This window comes from Eretmochelys imbricata, chromosome 5, assembly GCF_965152235.1.
Source record: "Eretmochelys imbricata isolate rEreImb1 chromosome 5, rEreImb1.hap1, whole genome shotgun sequence".
Taxonomy (NCBI): Eukaryota; Metazoa; Chordata; order Testudines; family Cheloniidae; genus Eretmochelys; species Eretmochelys imbricata.
The window spans coordinates 103,765,629-103,780,665 of NC_135576.1; the positions used below are offsets into that span (position 1 = coordinate 103,765,629).

The window sequence follows — 15,037 nt, forward strand, 5'->3', positions numbered from 1 at the left end:
TCTTGACATCACTCCTATTTTTGCCTATTTTATCTTTACCCAGAGATTTTCAACCGGTCTGTTTCTCACCTCCTTCTGGACCTCAGAATAAATGTATATGTTTTTGATGTTTAATGCAACACCACTTCTCTTTTTTTCTCAGCCTGTTCTTCCTGAACAAGTTATACCCCTCTATACCAATATTTCATTCGAGATTTATCCCAAGTCCCTGTGCTGCCAATTATGTCATAATTTAGCTTATTTATAAATACTTCCAGTTCTTGTTCTTGTTTATTCCCCATACTCTTTGCATTTGTGTATAGACATCCTAAGATATTGAGCAGATTCCCTCACTGATCTCACTCTTGCTCCTGTGACCCTATTGTAATTTTCCATGTTCCCCCTACCCCAATATCTAACTGTCCATTAGGATTGTTTTTCCTACGCTTACTTGTGGGCTTTTGTCACTTCCAACCTCTGAACTTAGTTTAAAGCCCTCCTCAGTAGGTTGGCAGGTTGGTATATGAAGATCCTTTCCCCCTTATTGGTCAGTTGGACCCCATCTCTTCCTAGCAGTCCTTCCTAGAACAGCTACCTGTGGTTGAGGTAGCCAAAGCCTTCCTATTGATGCCATCTATGCAGCCATGCATTCATCTCCATGATATGTCTCTCTACTTCGACCCTTAATCTCAACTGGGTGGATGGATGAGATCACAACCTGTGTCCCCGACTCCTTCATCCTCAATCCCAGAGTCCTGTATTCACTGCTGATCTGCTCAGGGTTATACCTGGTAGCATTCTTAGTGCCCATGTGGATGAGCAGCATGGGATAGGGTCAGGGGGATGAATTAGTCTTGGCAACCTTTTTGTGACATCTCTGATATTGGCTCCAGGCAGACAGCACACCTCTGGGACTCTATATCAGATTGGCAGATGGATGTCTGTCTCCCTCAGAAGGGAATCCCTGACCACCAGCACCCTATACTTTCTTCTCTGGGGTGTGGTGAAGGTGAGCCTCCCAGTCTTGGGAGAAGATGGCTCCTCCTCCTTAGCTGTTGGGGTCTGCTCCTTACCTTCTATGGCCAGTACTCCATACTGGTTCTTGACCATGATGGATGGGGGACCTGCATGGCGGTGAAGCACTGTCTGCTGCCCGAGGTGACCAGCAACCAATCTCCTCCCTGTAGAGGTGCCAATTCTCCTTCCTCCTCTAGTGATGCTGTAGTCATCTGAAGTTGGTTAGTATTCTCTGTCCCAGGTGTTTCCATGTGTGCCCTGTCAATGAAGTGCTCATGCTCCTAGATGCTACCCAGATGAGTCACTTCTACTTGCTGCTCACCTACCTGAGGGACTCTCAGAAGACACCCAACACACTAGTGGGTTCTCCCGCCAGGCCATGTTCCGAGCAAGTCAAGACAGGGCCAGGGTGGAAGCCTCCAGAATCAAGATGCCTGTCTGGAGGTGGCCCCAAGAGGTACAGGCAGAGTTAGAGCTAGCTAGCAGTGGTGTTGGTGACACATTATTTCTGTCCAGTTGTGGGCTCTTCTGTATAGAGTAGCTGCAGGTTAGGGTTCTGTGGTTTTCCTTTCCTTATCTCCCTACTGTCCTTTTGCTGGCAAACTCAACTAGCTAATTGCCTTAGTCTCACGAGCCACATGTCTTACCAGTCATTGGGAGCCTGCATGCTTTTTAAAGCTGGGTCCCACATACAGCTGGAATGGGTGATTCAGTCCCCTCACTCCGCCACCTCTAATCACTGCTCAGTGAATTGGGCCCTAGACCAGAGGTGGGCAAACTACGGCCCACGGGACCGTCCTGCCTGGCCCTTGAGCTCCCGGCTGGGGGGGCTAGCGCCCGGCCCCTCCCCCGCAGCCTCAGCTCACCATGCCGCCAGCACAGAAGGGGGCTGCACTGTGGGAGCAGGGGAGAGCAGGAAGGGAGGCTCACCAGCAGCCACAGGGGACAGGTGGCAAGAGCGTGGCGAACACGGGTGGAGGACTCAGGAGGAGCACCAGGCCACCAGAGAGAAGCGGCGCTTTGAAAGGGAAACCGCCGCATCTCTCTGGCTGTGTGGCTGCCCCTGCTCCTCCTGAGTCCTCCGCCCATGTTCGCAGGGCCACATTCTGAAAGGAAGCTTTAGAGGGAGGCCTGTCGGGGTGGGGGTGTGGATAGGGGTCAGGGAGGGGGGGATTGGATAGGGGTGGGGTCCCGGGGGGGCACTTAGGGGAAGGGGGTCCCAGGAGGGGGTGGTCAGGGGACAAGGAGTGGCGGGGGGTGGATGGGTTGGGGATTCTGAGGGGGGCAGTCAGGGGGTGAGAAGTGGGAGGGGGCGGATAGGGTTAAGGTTTGGGGAGGCACAGCCGTCTCTACTCAGCCCCCCATACAGTTTTGGAACCCTGATGTGGCCCTAAGGGCAAAATGTTTGCTCGCCCCAGACTGCCTTTGTGACTTTGTTTCTCCTAAAAGTACATAAAATCCTCTCTTCCTTAGGCAGTTTCATATTAACCTTTTATGCAGACTGCCTCTTCACATAGAATTATACTTCATTAAACAATAAATGAATTGTTAAAAATTAATATTGTTGGCCAGTTGCTTCAAGAAGTTATCTTAAAGATTTCCTCTATTAATTTTATTACCCAAGGTGAGTGAAGCAGGCGTTCACAGACCCCATGTTGGTGGAATCCATGGACGCAGTAATGATGGAGCTTATTCACTTGTGCTGGCTGGAGGATTTGAAGATGAAGTGGTATGTTTTTATCCAAACCAATGTAAAGATTTTTGTTTTATGAATGTTAGAGTTAAGTTCATTGCTGCTCCTAAAGTTAACCCTCATAAACAAGGTGTGAGCTCACAGAATAGTAAAAATTAACTATTATTTAACTTATTTGTTTTAATTTAAACAAAAATATATGTTTAAAAAAAATCTATCCTTAAAGTGTATGGTTATTGATGACAGAAGACAACTTCATGTTCTAATGTAAAGTACTTTAATTACAGCTGAATTTTAGTTTACTCACAAATGCTAATTGTTAATATTCTTATATAGTCTGGATTTATTATCGGCATGTAAAATCTGATGAGCCTGTGACAGTGGGCTTTGGAAATGATGCATTTTAGATCCTGCCCTGACCATCATGTTTATTGCTCCCAAGTTAATAAAACTGATTGTCCAGCTGATAATCTTGAACTTTTGGCAGTGATGCCTGTAAAATCACCACAGATCTTAATTTTAGTGAGGCTAGGATAAAAGATACAAGGTCTGATCCTGAGATGTGCAGAAGGTCCTCGTCTCCCATTGATTTAACTGAGAGCTGAGGGCCCTCAGTACTACACAGGAAAATGTTATCACTTTGGATCATCGTGCTCAAAAAAAGATGTTGGGAAATTTCTACATTGGTGACCAATACATATCAACATCTAGAGTAAATATGAAGCATTAGTCTTGTTTGTCCTTTCTTTTCCTGAGCCTGACCAAGATAAGTGTGTGAATAGATTGTTTTCCGTAATCAAAATAATGTTTACACAGGGTACCCCCCCTCCTGCAGTTCTGTGCCATCAGGTGGAATTCTGAATCATGCAACAGGTGAACATAAAGCAGGAAGCATCCTGTTTTTAAAAAAAAAAACATAGGCAGCTGTTAATTGCAGGGGAAAAGGCATTAGACAAGGAAATGAAATAAACATCCTAAATAGCATCAGAATGTTATGTATTCTTTGCCAACAGCGCTTACCCAGCTGCTGCCGCTGCGGGAGTTTGCCTCCGAAGGCATCAATGTGTCTCTGTTGGAGAAGTCACATGAGGAGGTACTTGGTGTTGGAACATTACTACATCCCTGGAGTCAACCCCAACCCAAGCCCCAGGGCACATGGCCATGGCATCCTATTGAGTCAGCTGCTATATGGTCAAAGCTGGGTAGCTGGGGGATGCTGTTACTTCTGTTCTTTATTTTTGGCAGTGGTATTGATGTTTTGGAGCCTTGGTATCCCCGGCCCTATCCCCAAACTGATGGTGTGGCCAGGTGCTACTGCAGATACTGATACTCAAGTAAAGTCATACTCTTGTGGGCTTTATATTTTGGAGCAGAGAGGGAGAAGGGAGGGGAAGAAATATTGCAGCTGCTATTCTCAAATGTTTGCACGGCTGCCCAACTTGGTGCCTTTAGGCTTAATTCCTGTAGCTCTTTAATTAAGAATACAGAGGGAAAAAAATCTTATTTTAGGCGCATGTTTAGTAATAATGGTAATTTTCCCTTCAGTAACTGCTCGCTGGCATTAACCTACACAAACCAACTTTCTGTGGATTTCTAGATGACTTGCACCTTTCCATTTTTCTTGGAGAGGGTTAAAGGAGAAAGCTCTCTAACACACACAGAAAAATTCAAACTCCTTTCTTGTCACTCTTCTACATACACCAACCGTTCCCCCACAAAACACTTCCTTAAAAATTGGTGTAGAGGCTTGGACTCCTACCCCAGCCAGTTTACTAAACAGGACCAAGGAAAGGGGGATTAAGAGTCCAACAAGACTTATCACTTGAGCATAGTTACTTGTATGTAAGTGTTTGCAAAATTGAGTGATAAAGTAATATTAGAGGCTATTTTATGGCTTGTGTTTATAGTGTTTTTCAAATGGTTTCTACTTACCTTTAAGATTCTTCTCCATGCTCTCCTTGTGGGTATGAGCAACTGCTTATCACATGAGTGAGATTTGTCTTGCAAAAACTTGTTGCAGGAAGGGGAAATTACCCTTTGGCTTTCCGTTCTTATCCTTTTATGCACAACTGAAAGTGCCCAATTTGCAAGCAAACAAACAAACGTGTGTAACTGTAGTCACATAAATCTTGTTGAGTTTAGTGAATGAAGTTACTCAGTTGCATCAATGCGGGACCAGATTCCAAATTTAGAAAGGGATTCCATCAGCCTTTGCAAAATGAGCAGTAAGCTGAAACTTAACAGTCTTGCTGCTTATGCTGAATTTCCATGAAGTTACATGCATCTAAAGTGTTCGCATATTAATACTTTTCTTGTGATTGTCTATCCTCATAATTTAATGGAAAGGAGTTGCTTTAGATATCCAATTTAAGATGCACTAATTCAAGGTTCCTCTGATTCAGATTGTTGGATTTGTTAAAAATGAGAATCTTTCAGTCCTGTTCTTGATATTTTAAGGGCTCTAGAACACTAGAAATCATTGAAGAAATCATTGCAGAATTTTTTTTTATGAATTTGAGCAGTCTAAGGCCATGTCTACACTAAAAGGAAAAGTCGATCTAAGCTACGTAATTTGAGTTACGTGAATAACGTAATTCAAACCGACATAGCTTAGATCTACTTACCATGGGGTCCACACTACGCAATGTCGACGGGAGACACTCTCCTGTTGACTCCCCTTACTTGTCTCGATCTGATGGAGTACAGGAGTCGATGGGAGGACAATCTGCAGTCGATTTAGCGGGTCTTCACTAGACCCGCTAAATTGACTGCTAATGCATCGATCGTCGCTCATCGATTCCCGGTAAGTGTAGACAAACCCTAAGAACTACGTTCTTTATGGACCAGTGTTTGTCAGGAGCCAATATGACCGATTTTAGACATTCCTAATTACTGTGAAGTTTGGGATCAGAATCTTCATGATTTATTCCTTTTGAAGCATCTCTGTATCCAATTCAAACTATAAAAGAAGATTCAAAATTCTCTCCTTTGAGGTGCCAAATTGTCTATCTGTAGTTTTTGCAGTCAGTTTTTGTGACTTCATTGAAAGTTTAAATACTTTTTGAGTTAGGATTAAAACTGATGTTTGCTTCCTCTCAGTGAATGGACTTGAAGGTGTATTCTTCAGATGGTTTGAGGAAGTATTAATCAAGGTGGTTAACTTAAGTACTGATTCTGTGTCAATAGTTTAATCTGAATGAATGTTGTTTTTTCCTCAAGTGTCCTCTGCTTATTTCCATTTGTGGGATTGGCAGTTCCCATTGTTGAGTTACAGAATCTTCTGAAGAGTGGTGTTCATTGAGGTCAATTATCCCTCCCTCTGCCTCCTCGGTGGGCAATTCTCAGGTTATTGGAGGAATGCACCCAACTGCTCCTGGGTTCCTTCTTAACTGCCAAAGGTTCAGTGAGCTCATTTCACACACGGTGTCCTCAATTCATTCCTTGTCAGTTTTTCCTTTTCTTCTGCCTTCTCAGGGCTATTTTTATTTTAGTTAGATTCTCAGTTAATTAACACAGGTTTCTTAATTTAAGAACAAAATAGAAATGATACCCATTTATCATGTGTCATCTGGACCCACATGGAGCAGGAGGGCTGCCACACCCTGCTGATGGGAAGCTCTTCAAGTCCCAGAAACTAAGTCTGACAATGTGTAAGTCCATCATTGACTTTAGAGATTCGCTAGGCAAGTGACTCTATTTCCAGATCATGCAGCATTCAGGTCCATGGTCTTAACCTGACTGACAAAGCCCGGTACTGAGATTCCAGCACAGTAGATACAGCAACTAGGTCCCTGGATCTGTCCAGGTCAACCTAATCCAGCACTGAAATTCCAGCATTGTTGATATGACACCAAAGCCCCAGGGTGTGACTGGGTAGAGCTAATCCAGCGCAGAGGTTCTGGCACAATCAGCATGTTGCTGAGGTCCGGAATCCCTCTAGGTAGACCCAGTTCATTGCTGAGGTCCTGAAACTGTTGACATGCTGCCACAGTTCTGGCACCATCAGTTTCAGAGAATCAGAAGTAGTTTGGTGCCCACTATAAGAGGCACTAGGGCCCCAGATTCCTCTAGGTCAACCAAGTCAATTGCCTAGGATCTGGCATCATAGAATGTGGTGAAGTACTTGATGAAGTCATCGGGTACCCCCTTTGTACATGGCATTAACATCCCCACAACAGTCTGAATCATGCAAGTCCAATTCTAAGGATTTGGCACTATTGGCTGGTGTACCACTTGTTTGAAGTGATCTAGCAGAAGTGTAAGTGGTGTTTGATCTCTGCATCCATCTGGATTGACAGTCTGGTGTTGAGGATCTGGCACAATTGACTCTGATGAAACACTTGCATGAAATGATTCGGTGAACAGTGTAAGCAGTGTTGGATTAAGAGTCACTCAACAGATGGGTCTAACAAATATTTTTTAAGACCAAACACTCAGCGAGTAGTGATCAGTTACTCACAAGAGGGAACAGAGTAACAGCCGTGTTAGTCTGTATTTGCAAAAAGAAAAGGAGTACTTGTGGCACCTTAGAGACTAACCAATTGCATCCGAAGAAGTGCGCTGTAGCTCACGAAAGCTTATGCTCAAATAAATTGGTTAGTCTCTAAGGTGCCACAAGTACTCCTTTTCTTTTCACAAGAGGGAAGTTGATCAGGATGGTCTCATTACAGTCACCTCCAGCACTGGACAGCTTCAACCTTCCTTTGTTACACAAACTCATTTATAACTTTTTGTTGTCTTTTCTTATACATATGTATTATTAGTGTCTCATTTCCATATTAACTCTCCTCCCCCAGCAGCCTCCCCCAAATCAGTCTTCTAGCTTTTTAGTTACTTTATCTTTTCTTATTTGAGCATAAGCTTTCGTGCGTAAAATCCCCACTTCTTCAGATGCATGGAGTGAAAATTACAGATGCAGACATAAATATACTGACACATGAAGAGAAGGGAGTTACCTCACAAGTGGAGAACCAGTGTTGACAGGGCCAATTCGATCAGGGTGGATGTAGTCCACTCCCAAACAATTCCAGGAGAGGCGAAGATGCTTCTGTAATGAGCCAGTCCCTATTCAAGCCCAAATTAATGGTGTTAAATTTGCAAATGAATTGTAGTTCTGCTGTTTCTCTTTGAAGTCTGTTTCTGAAATTTTTTTGTTCAAGTATAGCTACTTTTAAATCTGTTATAGAATGTCCAAGAAGATTGAAGTGTTCTCCCACTGGCTTTTGTATGTTACCATTCCTGATGTCTGATTTGTGTCCATTTATTCTTTTACGTAGGGACTGTCTGGTTTGGGCAGTGTACATGGCAGAAGGGCATTGTTAGCACATGATGGCATATATAACATTAGTACACGTGCAGGTGAATGAGCCTGTGATGGTGTGGCTGATGTGGTTGGGTCCTCTGATGGTGTCACTAGAGTAGATACGGGGACAGAGTGGGCAACGAGGTTTGCTACAGGGATTAGGTCCTGGGTTAGCGTTTCTGTGGTGTGGTTTGTAGTTGCTGGTGAGTATTTGCTTCAGGTTGGGGGGCTGACTGTAAGCGAGGACTGGCCTGTCTCCGAAGGTCTGGGAGAGTGAGGGATAGTTTTCCAGGATAGGTTGTAGATCGTTGATAATGTGCTGGAGAGGTTTCAGCTGGGGGCCATACGTGGTGGCCAGTAGTGTTCTGTTATTTTCCTTGTGGGGCCTGTCCTGTAGTGGGTGATTTCTGGGTACCTGTCTCACTCTGTCGATCTGTTTCCTCACTTCCCCAGCCCAGTGCTGAGATCCTGCACCACAGGTTCAGAAGAATCACATGCAATGAGGCTCTGTGTCAAGCATAAGTGATTAAAGGTCCCCAGAGCTGTATAAATAGATTGAGGGTGGTGCTGAGAACTGGACACCATTGACTCTTCATTTTTAGAGATAGTATAGCCCCATGGTCCTTGGGAGTATACTGAGTCAGCATCCTTACATCTGTGTCTCCTTTTCTGGAATCTTTCCAATGTCAGACACTTAGTTTGTGTAATTTCAGTAGTCAAGTGATACCTACCTGTGGTTAATTCCCAGGATCTGCAGAGATAGTCAACTGAGGCAATAGGTAGACATTCCTTCTGTGGGAGTTCCTCCAGATGAGTTCCAGGCCAGGGTTCTGAGAAGAAACTGAAGTGCCTTTTGTCATCTCTGAAACACATCACCTAACCAAGGTATCCTTGAATGCAGACACCTTCATCACTGAAACCTTGGAAGCTCATTCTTAGGCCTAGATTGAGGACAATTTGGTAGCTAGTGGGTTTCATTCAGTGCCACACGCCTTATTGATTCAAAAAATAACCAAGACTTTGACTTTGAAACTACCTGAAGCCATTACTGCCTGGAAACATCAAGATTCCAAACATCAGTGTCCGTGCTTTGTTTATGAAGACAAGCCGTAATGAGGTTTCCTTGAGTCCACTGCACGAGCATCTGCTGATGCTGGATCACTGGATCTTCTTATTCTCCTATTTATGTGCAATCAACTGTACACTGAGATTTCCTAAAGCAACACTTTAAAGTTTTAAAAAAGGACAGCCAGTCCTGCGAGCACCGTGTCTTGGCCCTGAAAGTCTATTAGTGGACTGAGCTTTTTGGTGCCACGTTTCTGATGCTTGAGTTCTGGAACTTATCCTGCTGTAGTGCCAGAAAGACTTTGGATTTTCCTCCTCTGTTTAAGCCTAGTAGGCAATCTGCTTCAAATTTTTGGTGTTAAGTGCTGTTCCTTGGCCGCAAAGCACATGAAAAATCGCTCCTACCTTTAAGGTGACATTGGCATTAAATTGCTTCTTTTCTCAGGATAATTTGCAGCTCTATGTCATGTCCTGACATTGTCTGTTTCAGACATCAGGACATTCATGTCTGCATCTAGACTTTGATCCACAAACCGGTTCCTTACAGTGTAATTGGGTTATACCTTTATTCAAACTACATCTGTAGCCTCCATGAGACTGATTACTAAGGTACCATCCATTCTTGACATTATTTACACTTAAGCCAAAGTGTGTCCAGGCAGATTCTTTGGAAGGTCTTTCTACAACAGCACAAATATCTTAGATCGCTGTCTGGCATTATGTATATGCAAGGGGAGTAGGTCCTGATTAATCCATTTATTACCATTGAGAACATCCATCATCTCCAGTTCTGCTTTAGGGTCAGACGAGACTTACTGTGATGGGCAGTGTTGCAGGGCGACGACTTACTAGTGCAGTGCCTCCTGTCGGTCATCCTGGGAATTAGCTCTTCCAGCCAGGAGTGCCCTCTGCCGGCTGATGTCTCGCCTGCCACTGGCCCCCGTGTCCCTCCCAGACCCCAGTGTCCTTTACCCAGGGGTTCTGCCCACCACAGCAACCCACAGTCTGGGTCTCCCCACTCAGGGGAACCCCCAATCCTTTATCCCCACCTTACCTAAGTGGCTACTGCCAGTCAGCATCTAGCCCCCAACCTCTGGGGCAGACTGCAGTTTGTAAACCATTCATCATCGGCAAGGAGGCTGCATCATCAGCTGCCTCTGTCTGTCTAGGGGCTGCCCCTTTGCAGCCCCAGTACCCTTTTGTAGGCCTTTGACAAGGCCTGCAGTCTGGGACTTTGCTAGGCTGGAGCTCCCAGCTCCCTCTGCCCTTCCTCAGCACTGCTTCACCCTAGGTACCTTCCTCAGCTTCCCAGGCAGCCTGGTCCTTCCATCTCTAGAGCCAGAGAGAGAGTGTGTCAGCTTCTGGTCCACTGCCCTCTTATAAGGGCCAGCTGGGCCCTGATTAAGCTGACTACAGCTATGGCTGTTTTCCTAATCAGCCTAGCTTTCCCTCTCTGCAGCCCTTTCTAGGGCTGCTTTATCCCTTTCAGGCAGGAGCGGTGTGACCAACCCGCTACAGGCAGACTCCCCTTTTTGGGACAGAAAACAGGAATTCCTCTGAGTGCTCCCCGATTCTGTTGGTTAAGATCTGTAAGCTGGTCAGTCAGGATGGAGGCCAGGTATGAATCAGGTCTTGGCAGTTTTGACTTGAGACATCTTAGGTCTGATGTTAGCATCACTTTCAAGTTTACTGGACCTCTTCCTTAAGGTTGATGTAGAAATCGCCATCTGAGCCTGAATCTTCTTGGATTGATGCACTGATTTCTTGATTGCTGAGATGCTTGATGACGTTTTTCAGAAGTCTAGTGGATTCTGTCGAGAAGCAGAAACTCTTGACCAAACAAACCTTTCTTGCTTTTAATGTTGTCATGTATTATGCTTTGAACATTAAGAACAATTTTTGAGTTATCTCAGGCTGCATGGGTTGTGATATCAGCTGCCATCCTTACATGTTCAGGACAACAGTCCCTGTAAACTTTATAATAACCAAGTTTATGGAGTGGTTGCTCCATGTACCACTAGGATTGATAGAGGTAATGACTTTGTCTTGATGGCTGCACCAAAGGAAATAAAGATTTGCTTCATATCAATACACTTGGCTGTGCTGTGGGTGCCATGAGAAGGACGCATTCATTTAACTACCGTGTAGGTTTTCCTCCTGTGCATGCATCTCTTTTGCTTTGGCATCGGTCTTGTATCACAAAGCTTGTGGGACTTGTGGCCTGCTAATGCTCAGAGTATCATCTGTACCATAAACCTGTGAAAAAGTCATTCCTCAGAGCCGTAGTTACATCCCACAAATTTAGTGAGATAAAAACCAAATGGCCAGTCCTTTATAAATTGTACTCCATATGCCAAATGTGATTTCCTCATCCCCATTTCTAGTCTAAAGTCATCTCTGTTTATATCTCATACAGGCCACTAACCTGTCTGTATTTCCCCAAGTTTCTTGGACACTCTTATGATGTCTCACTAGGTGTTTACATACCTGGAGATATCAAAACATGTTCAAATAATCTGAAGGTAGCATCCATTCTGTGCCTTTGATTTACCATTTTAATAGATTTTGTAAAGCTGTTCTTTGAAGCTCTGTAGATATTTAATATGTCCCTTGCTAAGATCTGATCTGGGAGAGGGAAATTGCAATCTAATCTGTCTTGAGCTGCCATCCAGAGTTGATGCTTGTATTGGCAGTTTTGCAGTCCTTATTCACTTAAAACCCCTTTGTTCACTTTCATAGGTGCCTGCCAGTCTCCTACAAATGGGACTGTGCAGAGGCCACTCACAGAAAAGAGATTACTTACTGGTAACTGCTGTTCTTCAGTAGTGTCACCTCTGCATATTCATGCTCTCCACCCACCTTTCCCACTTGTTTAAAGTCTTGGATCAACAAGCCTGAAATTAGGGAAGGAACTTGTCAGTGGTTGGGGTCATTTCCCTTTTTATACCTTCATATTACTCCATGAGGAAAGGGAGAGAGGTGAGCAAATTAATCCAAATGGAAATTGCTCTCTTGACGATTTTGCAGGTCAATGCCAGGGGACACCAATCCCACAAGTGAGACCATGTAGAGGACACTCTTGAAGAACAAGTTAACAGTAAGTAACCCCTCTTCATGGATGATTACAAACAGCTTGTGCACTTCCTTTCTTTAGGGGAAAAAAATAGCTCCTCATAGGTTCCACAAGAAAGAGGGAGATTTGTTCTTTGTCTTTTGCTGTCTTATGGATGTTTCATATTAAATGGGGAAACTAGTTTGAGGATTTGAAAGTTTGCTTTGATGATTTTTTTAGATCTCTCAAAACACTAGTTGGCCAAATTTCAGGGCTTCTATTTGTCTTGATCCTCTTTGACCTCACCTACCATATCTGTGCAGATTATTCAAATCTGTCTTTCTACTCCTGACTAGTTGACATCCATCCATCCTACATCTAAACTTGTCTATCTGATATCTACCTTTGAATGGCTAATCATCAGCATAAATTTACAAGGAGAAAAACTGAATTTTTCTCTTCTGTTGTCCACCCTCTTTTTCTATCACAGTTAACAATATGGTTATCCTCCTTGTCACCTAAGCCTATAATCTGGCCCTTCGCCTTTGACATGTGGGGCATATCTAAATCCTGCCATTTTTAGGATCCATCCTTTCTATCCTTACAAGTGTCTAAAACTCTCAGGCTGTCAGCATTTAGAGTCTCACTACTGCAACATCCTCCTCTCCAACCTCCCTAACACATTGCTTTCTTCCAGTCCATACAAAATGTTGGCAATAAAATCATCTTGCTTTCCTCTTGTTTTGATGAAATCTTCCCCATATCTGAATTCCGCCTCTGGCTCCTCGTGTGCATAAGAATGGCCATACTGCGTCAGACCAATGGTCCATGTAGCCCAGTATCCTGTCTTTCGACAACGGCTATTGCTAGGTGTTTCAGAGGGAATGAACAGAACAGGCAAAGAGTGTTCCATCCCCTATCATCCATTCCTGGCTTCTGGCAGTCAGAGGCTAGGGACACTCAGAGCATGGGCTTGCATTCCTGACCATGTTGGCTAATAGCTACTGATGAATGTATGATCCATGAATTTATCTAATATTCTTTTTTAGCCCCTTTATAGTTTTGTTACAGTGTGTTGTGTGAAGAAGTACTTCCTTTTGTTTGTTTTAAACCTCCTGCCTATTAATTTCTCTGGGTGACCCCTGGTTCTTGAGTTATGTGAAGGAATAAATAGCACTTCCTTATTCACTTTCTCCACCCCATTCAGGATTTTATAAACCTTTATCATATTGTGTCCCATCCCCCCTTAGTTGTCCCTTTTCCAAGATGAAAAGTCCCTTTTTAAGCTCTCCTCATATGGAAGCTCTTCCTTACCCCTAATCATTTTTGTTGCCCTTCTTTTAGCCTTTTCCATTTCTAATATATCTTTTTTGAGATGGGTCAACGAGAATTGCACACTGTATTGAAGGTATGGGCATACCATGAATTTATATAGTGGCATTGTGATATTTTCTGTCTTATTATCTATCCCTTATAAGACTGGCACCCACAGACAATCAATGGCTGCTCAATGTGTACCATGTCCAGAGCTGCGCTTGCCTGCTCCTTCCAGCCCTTGTTCCAATCCCTGCTCTGCCCTGCTCTATCCTGCTGCCTTGTTCCCATCCTGTTTCAGCTTTGTTTTCATACCAGCTCTTGCTCGTGCTCCAGCCTCTGTTCCCAACCATGGCTTCTGACTTTGATCCTCAGCTCTGCATTTTGCTTATGACTTTGGGTTACCCTCTGGTTCTGGTATTCAGCTTCTGTCCTTCTGGTACTGACCCCCAGCTCATTCCTGGACTCTGTCCCTCTAGACCAGCCTCTAACTCAGGGGTTCTCAAACTGGTGATCGGGACCCCTCTGGGGGTCGCAAGCTGTCAGCCTCCACCCAAACCCCGCTTTGCCTCTAGCATTTATAATGGTGTTAAATATATAAACAAGTGTTTTTAATTTATAAGGCGGAGTCGCACTCAGAGGCTTGCTGTGTGAAAGGATTCACCAGTACAATAGTTTGAGAAATGCTGCTCTAACTTGTAGGTTGAACTATCATTTGAACCATTAATCCTGACTGCCCAAAGCCTGGGTCACAAAGAGTCACTTCTGTTGTGTGGAGTCTAATTGACATATTGACAAAGTACACCATTTAAAAAAAATATATTAACTTTACATTGCCAGTACTAACAAGCCCTGCCTTGACTGCTCTACTTCTATATTGCACACTTTCCCCTTAAGCTCTCTGTCTTTAGATGGTGAACTCCTCAGGTCAAGTACTTTGCCATATTTGCTGTTTGGAGAATGCCTAGCACATTGTGGGTGCTACCAAAATCAAAGAAATTTCAATTTCAGGGAAAAATTAGTCAAAAGTTTACTGCCACATGTAATCATTATATTATTTATTTTTTTGCTTCTAGATGTATGTGTATGTTTATGCTTGTCATTCCTTTTCCACAATGCTGACTTAGCACAAGCCAGCAACTTCTTGTGAACAAAATAAGTCTGGATTGTGTAGATTGTTCAAAAGAGCACTGATTAATATCTGTCTCTCAATTCTGGTAATGAATATTTGCTCTAAGTATTAGGGAAGTTTAAGGATAAATCTACTTCCACGTTTTTGGTGTGGAAGTTCATGAATATCAAATAGTGGCTATGTTTTCCCATCAGATAGACAGTGCTTTCATGGTCTAACAATATGCTGCATGCAGAGCAGGAGGTCTGTTACTGTCAGTAAATGGGGATGCCAACAGGCTCCAGCAAATGTTATACACTAACAAGGTGATCCAGACTTGCTGGTCTGAAAGCTTTGAAATGTAGAATTGTCAGTTTTCTTTTTAGAAAAGCACTCTATTTATGAAATAGATATTTGAACTGAAAAAGATGTTGAAGGGGATAGTTATAGTGTCTTTCTGAAAATGGCACGTCTATATTTTTATTACATGGTTTATTTGTTAAA

General features: G+C 43.6%; 1 protein-coding gene across 4 annotated transcripts in view; it reads left to right on the top strand.

Annotated features, from left to right (window-relative positions):
- Positions 1-15,037, top strand: part of UHRF2 (ubiquitin like with PHD and ring finger domains 2) — a 178,420-nt gene that overhangs the window by 138,695 nt on the left and 24,688 nt on the right. For 3 of the 4 annotated variants that reach the window (XM_077817655.1, XM_077817653.1, XM_077817652.1), the window contains one exon: positions 2,621-2,725. The exons of the other annotated variant lie outside the window; for it this stretch is intronic. In XM_077817655.1, the coding sequence (XP_077673781.1) occupies positions 2,621-2,725 (105 nt within the window). The remainder of the gene's footprint in view (positions 1-2,620; positions 2,726-15,037) is intronic. 4 annotated transcript variants of the gene reach the window in all.